Source organism: Musa acuminata, chromosome BXJ2-1 (genome assembly GCF_036884655.1).
Source record: "Musa acuminata AAA Group cultivar baxijiao chromosome BXJ2-1, Cavendish_Baxijiao_AAA, whole genome shotgun sequence".
Taxonomy (NCBI): domain Eukaryota; kingdom Viridiplantae; phylum Streptophyta; class Magnoliopsida; order Zingiberales; family Musaceae; genus Musa; species Musa acuminata.
The window spans coordinates 3,072,142-3,077,503 of record NC_088338.1 but is presented as its reverse complement, the minus strand read 5'-3'; the positions used below and the strand labels follow the sequence as shown (position 1 = coordinate 3,077,503).

At 42.3% G+C, this 5,362-nt stretch overlaps 1 protein-coding gene across 1 annotated transcript; it reads right to left on the bottom strand.

Moving 5' to 3' along the window:
• Positions 1-801: 801 nt before the first annotated feature.
• Positions 802-4,460, bottom strand: LOC103986234 (putative disease resistance protein RGA4). Its single transcript, XM_009404179.3, has one exon. It carries the CDS (start codon positions 4,318-4,320, stop codon positions 1,150-1,152), a length of 3,171 nt encoding a protein of 1,056 aa, XP_009402454.2. The 5' UTR covers positions 4,321-4,460; the 3' UTR covers positions 802-1,149.
• Positions 4,461-5,362: the final 902 nt, after the last annotated feature.

Genomic DNA, 5,362 nt, shown 5'->3' with positions numbered 1-5,362 from the left:
AAATATATATTCAATAAATTATTATAATTTTTAAAATTCAAATATATATTGTTTGTTGACATAAGATAAAATTTGGTGCTACATGTATACTACTCAACAAACTAAAACAGTTGAAAAGAAGATAATCCATCAAACTATTCAATATACATATTTTTAATAATTCTAAAATAACTCATATATTACATGTGCCAAAATAATTAACATTATATTTAATCCTCATTAGATCTCATGGCATTAGACAAATAATATCATTGACAATAATAGCATATATATTATTAATGTCAAGAATGATAACTTAAATTATATAATGGATACAGGTCAATTCTAATCCCTGACTTCAAAAATAATATTCGACATCAAGAATATATATATATATATATATATCATAATTACTAAAAATAATGCTTCAACAGGATTAATCTATAAACCAAAAATCTTAAATCTTAAAAATTAATTAGGTCATCAAATAATCTAGTCCTAGAATCTCATATTCATATGAGTCATCATCTGCTTAAATTGTAACACCTGGATTTAGTCTTAAAAGTAGACTAAGAGGTTAGTAATTATATTATTAATAACTTCAAGTTAAATATTTTGAGTCAGTAGATTATGCTCAACGAAGCTGATGGATGACTGTGTTATGAAATTTGATGCATAAAAAAATCATATTTTATTACTTATACTGGCTTCAAGTAACCTACTTAGTGTTTATATTTGTACTTAATATTCTTGATAGTGTTGTATATTTATCCTTGCAAAAAAAAAAAAAAAATTACTCTTATAAATTTAGTGACATCCAAATGATGTATTGCCCAAACACCCCTCAGATATAATTAAGTGACAAAATCTAAAGCTATGATAGGACATACATACACTCGCCAGGCATAGAGAACATACTTGAACACCATGTTGGCAGGAGGAAACAAGATAGGCACTAGTGACGCAAATGCTATAAGGTCCCATGGCCACGACACCACCGACCATTACTTCCTCATACCATCTTATCGTCATTTCTCTTCTCAAAGCACAACAGCATATAAGTAGGAAAAGCAAAGCATGCGGTCGATGAAAGATGGACTCCTCCAAGGCATTCTTGTTTTGCAGAAGAATACCATTCTTCAACGACAGGCCGCTCGCTGATTCACCATTTTATGACTCTGTGATGAAGTTGGTCTCGTAGCTGACGGGCTCCTTGTTGTAGTGTACATATCGACTTCCTCTGTCAGTGTCTGCGTATAAGCTGACGGCAGGTATCTGCTGGACGATGTGCCAGTCTTCTCCTCCTCTAATGCATCGTTCCAGCAAACGGACGTCGCATACAACCACCACAACTAAACTGCTATTGGGCTGTTGCACCAGTGCCGACAACCACTCGGGGAGGCGCTCCATGGCAGCATCGCTCATTTGCAGGCGTTTCAGTACATCTACCTTCTCCACACACACGAGTGATGGGCAGCCAATTATGTCCAGCTTCCTGAGTGCCCCCAAGTTTGAGATCCTTTCCAGAGAAGGACAATCTTTGGTTTGTAGTAGTCCACTCGGGGATGGCAGGTTCTCCATGGCTTTCAGCTCGTTGGCTCCCTCAATAAACAAAGAGCTCAATTTGGTTGCATGATCCAGCAGGCCTTGTGGAAGAGATCTGAGCTTGGGGCAGTTACGAAGAATGAATGTCTCGAGATTAGGCAGCAATAGGCGTGGCCGCTCTGGTGCTGCCGCTATTTCTTCTTCCGCTTCTCCTCCTCCTCGGTGCAGAGACCATTCTTCCCAGTTTGGCATCTTTGCTATAATCAACGATTTAAGCTCAGGAAAAAACGCAGTTGATGTTGCTGCGTCGTCCCCAAGAAATTCCGGCCCGATGCTTAGTACAGAGTTTGCACCGATAATTTTCAGATATTGCAGATGCGGCAACTCACCCAGTGGTGGAAGCTGCAAGCACGATGCAAAATTTTGCAGAGTCAGGCACCTCAAGCAAGGAAAACAAGTTACCAAAGACGATGACTGCATCCAGCTTGGATTTTTTCGGCCGAAAAACTCCTTGATTATAAGATCATCCAATCCTGGTGGAGGCTTTAGATTGTCAAACACATGTTGTATCTGATTCGTCTCCTCCTCCGAATATTGTCGTTCGACAGCGGATGTGCAGTAGAGACGTAATCTCTGAAGAAGGGATTTATTCAGCAGCAGAGAAGTCCCATTAGAGGAGTACCTTTCCAGCCTATCTAGTCCGAGGTGTCTGAGCCGATCAAGAGACCTCAACTCCTCCAAATCACAAACACTCAGCATCTGATTACCAACGTTGCCTCGCTCACCGATCACAAACCCTGAGAGAAAATTCAGCTGTTTCAACTTCATAATCCCCGCCGGTAAATGTTCTAGTGGTGCCTTAAAAAGATCGAGACACCTCAAATTGCACAATCTGGTAATGCCCCGAGGCAGTGTGCACAGATGCTTGCAAGAGCGGAGGTCTAACACTTGCAGGTTGGTAAGTTGCCCGATGGATTCCGGTAGTCTGGACACGCTGGTAGAGCATAGATCTAAGTATCGCAGGTGAATTAAGTCCCCGATGGAATTTGGGATGCTTCTGGTTGCTGTTCCTCTGAGAGACAAGCAGCGGAGACACCGGAGTCTTACCAAGGATTCATTTAGGACGGTTGTGGGGCTTCTGAAGAGCATCAAGGTTCTCAGGCAGTTGTGCTTGGAAAACACTTCAGGCATTATTGCCACATTCCCTTCCTCTGTCATCGATAGACGACGAAGCTTTTGCTTGGTACGGAATTTTATTTCGCGAGCATTTCCATAGGTACATTCATCTTCTGCCAAAAATTGAGCAAGCGATCGCAGCAGATCATGCAATGTAGTAATTTGTATACTTCCAAACCCTGCTTTTGGCTGTAGAATGCTCCTCCTTATAAACTCTGTGTAGTACTCCTTGGCTGTCTCTTCGAGCAATTTGCTACCTTCATTTTCTACGAATCCCTCTGCTACCCACAACTTAACAAGATCCTCTTGAAGAAACTCATAGTCCTCAGGGAAAAGAGCAAAGTAAAGAAAGCACTGTTTGAGATGAGACGGTAAATCCTCGTAACTTAAATACAGAGCTCCCTTGAGTTCTTCAGGAAGCTTGCTCATAGTCCAAGCATCATTATCGAGCACCTTTTCCCACTCTCTCCGGCTTTTCTCCTTTGTGATTAGAACGCCTCCCATTGTCTTGATTGCCAGAGGAAGACCATGGCATTTCCGAACAATCCCAATTCCTATATCTCGCAGGTCTTGGATATCTTTCTTCCGTTGTAGCGATGCGCTCCTGCACAGCAGTTCCCAACCTTCGTCCTCATGCAGCAATTTGACATTATGGATATGCACGGCTCCCATCTGGTTTGCGATCTTTCTGTCTCTGGTGGTGATCAAAATTCTTCTGATGGCCATTGCACTGCTCAGTGGAGTACGAAGTAAGTTTACCCATACATCCGCTCGCCATACATCGTCGAGCACCAAAAAGACGCTCTTTCCTTCAATAGCCCTTCTAAGCATCGGTTCTAGTTCTGCTCTCTCCGTTGCTTGCCCATGATCTATCTCTGCTCCTCTTATCATCTGTTTTAACAGATCGATCTCGGAATATTTTTGTGAAACACATACCCACAATCGGATTTGATACTTGTCGATAATCCTAGAATCATTGAATATATTCTGAGCAAGTGTGGTCTTCCCTATTCCACCCATGCCCGTAATAGCAAAAAGGCGACGCGATTGTCCATTTCCCTCATTCAACAAGCCAACGAGAGTGTCTGTAGCATTACAAATGACACTTCCGGTGGTGTCCGGCGGCAGAAGCGGGGAAGTTTTACTGGTAATGGCACTTATTGAGGCTTGTCGATTAATAGAAGCGAGCTTAAAGCTCAAGTGATCATTAGAAAGGTGTTGGAGTCGATCATTCAGGTCCCTAATCCTGATACCAATTTGATAACGGAAGGGAACACTACCAAAGCATGAGAGAAGAGGGGAGCCACAGCGTACCCGTTGACCCAACGACGTCGACGGTGGTTCTTCCTCGGCGGGTCTGCCATCCTCAGCTTTGCAGAGGTCGATAATGTCGTCAGCTTCGTACATGACATCTTTCAGCTTCCTCACCCAGCTATTGATCGCCGAGTCTTGGATCTTCTTCCTCTCCGCATCCTTCAGCAGGCAAATAATTGTTTCCAGACTTTCCTTGAGCTTCTGCAGCTCGTCATCCACCTCCGACATCATCACAACCCTGTCTTGGATGAGATCTGCCAGCTTCTCGATGAAAATGTTCACAAAAGCATCTAAAACCATCGCCATTTCCCCTCAATCAGTGGATAAGCTCTTCTGGTGCTGTCGGTCTTTTTGTGAGTTGGAGAGGAGAACCGGGGGCTCAAGAGAAGAAAACCAAGCTGCCCTCATCGTGAGAGTGCCCGTCGAGGGTTGGATTGGTCGTCTTTGGTGTGCATCCTACACACATTAACCGATCCCCTGTGCTGATGTGACGGTCACTGTTCTTGTCGGATACCACAGACCTCACAAACAGTGAAGACACTGACAATTAAACGCCTCCACTTTAGACTTGTTAACCGAGAAGAATTGTCAAACATGGCCGGCGGCTCACCGTCAAACGTGACGCGGAAAAGGAAATCGTATAAGAGGGAAGCGAAGTGAACGGTTCGACCGAAACATTTGGAAGACGATCGGAACCGGTCCTCGGTGGCCCAGAGACTATTGGATGAACATGTTTCGTCCGATTCATCATCTGATGTATCACGATTTCAGCTTATTCTTAAAGTTGAAAGGAGTTAATCTACTGGTATTTGGGCCACGAGGATGTAGCCATAAGAACAAAGTAGATCGAGGGAAAACACAAATTGAACAAGCTAGCGTTGATGAAGGTTGCAGAGCGAGACTGCCTGTGTCGCAGTGATGTGTGCCTTCAAAAGTATGATATTTGGATGTTAAGCTTGAGTAAGTCGGGTTAATTATATATTATTTAATTTTTATATTTTAAAATATTTCATTAATATCCATATAGTTATATAGTTATAAAAGTAAAATATCTATATCCATTTATCTTAATATTATCGATTTTACTAATAAAAATACAAAAACGAAATGTAAAAAAGATAACTAATATATTGTGAGACGACGACGCCATTGGAGGTCATGGATGTTGTCGATGAAGAAAGCAAGGTGAAAGGTGATGATTATTCTGCATCTACATCGATGTCAATGCAGATACCGAACGACCATTTTATTGCTCGGCAACTACATCGATGTCGACGTCATACGGTGAAAGGGTCACTCGGCAATTGTGTTAACGTGGACGCAGATGTAGAGCGACCTTCATCTATTA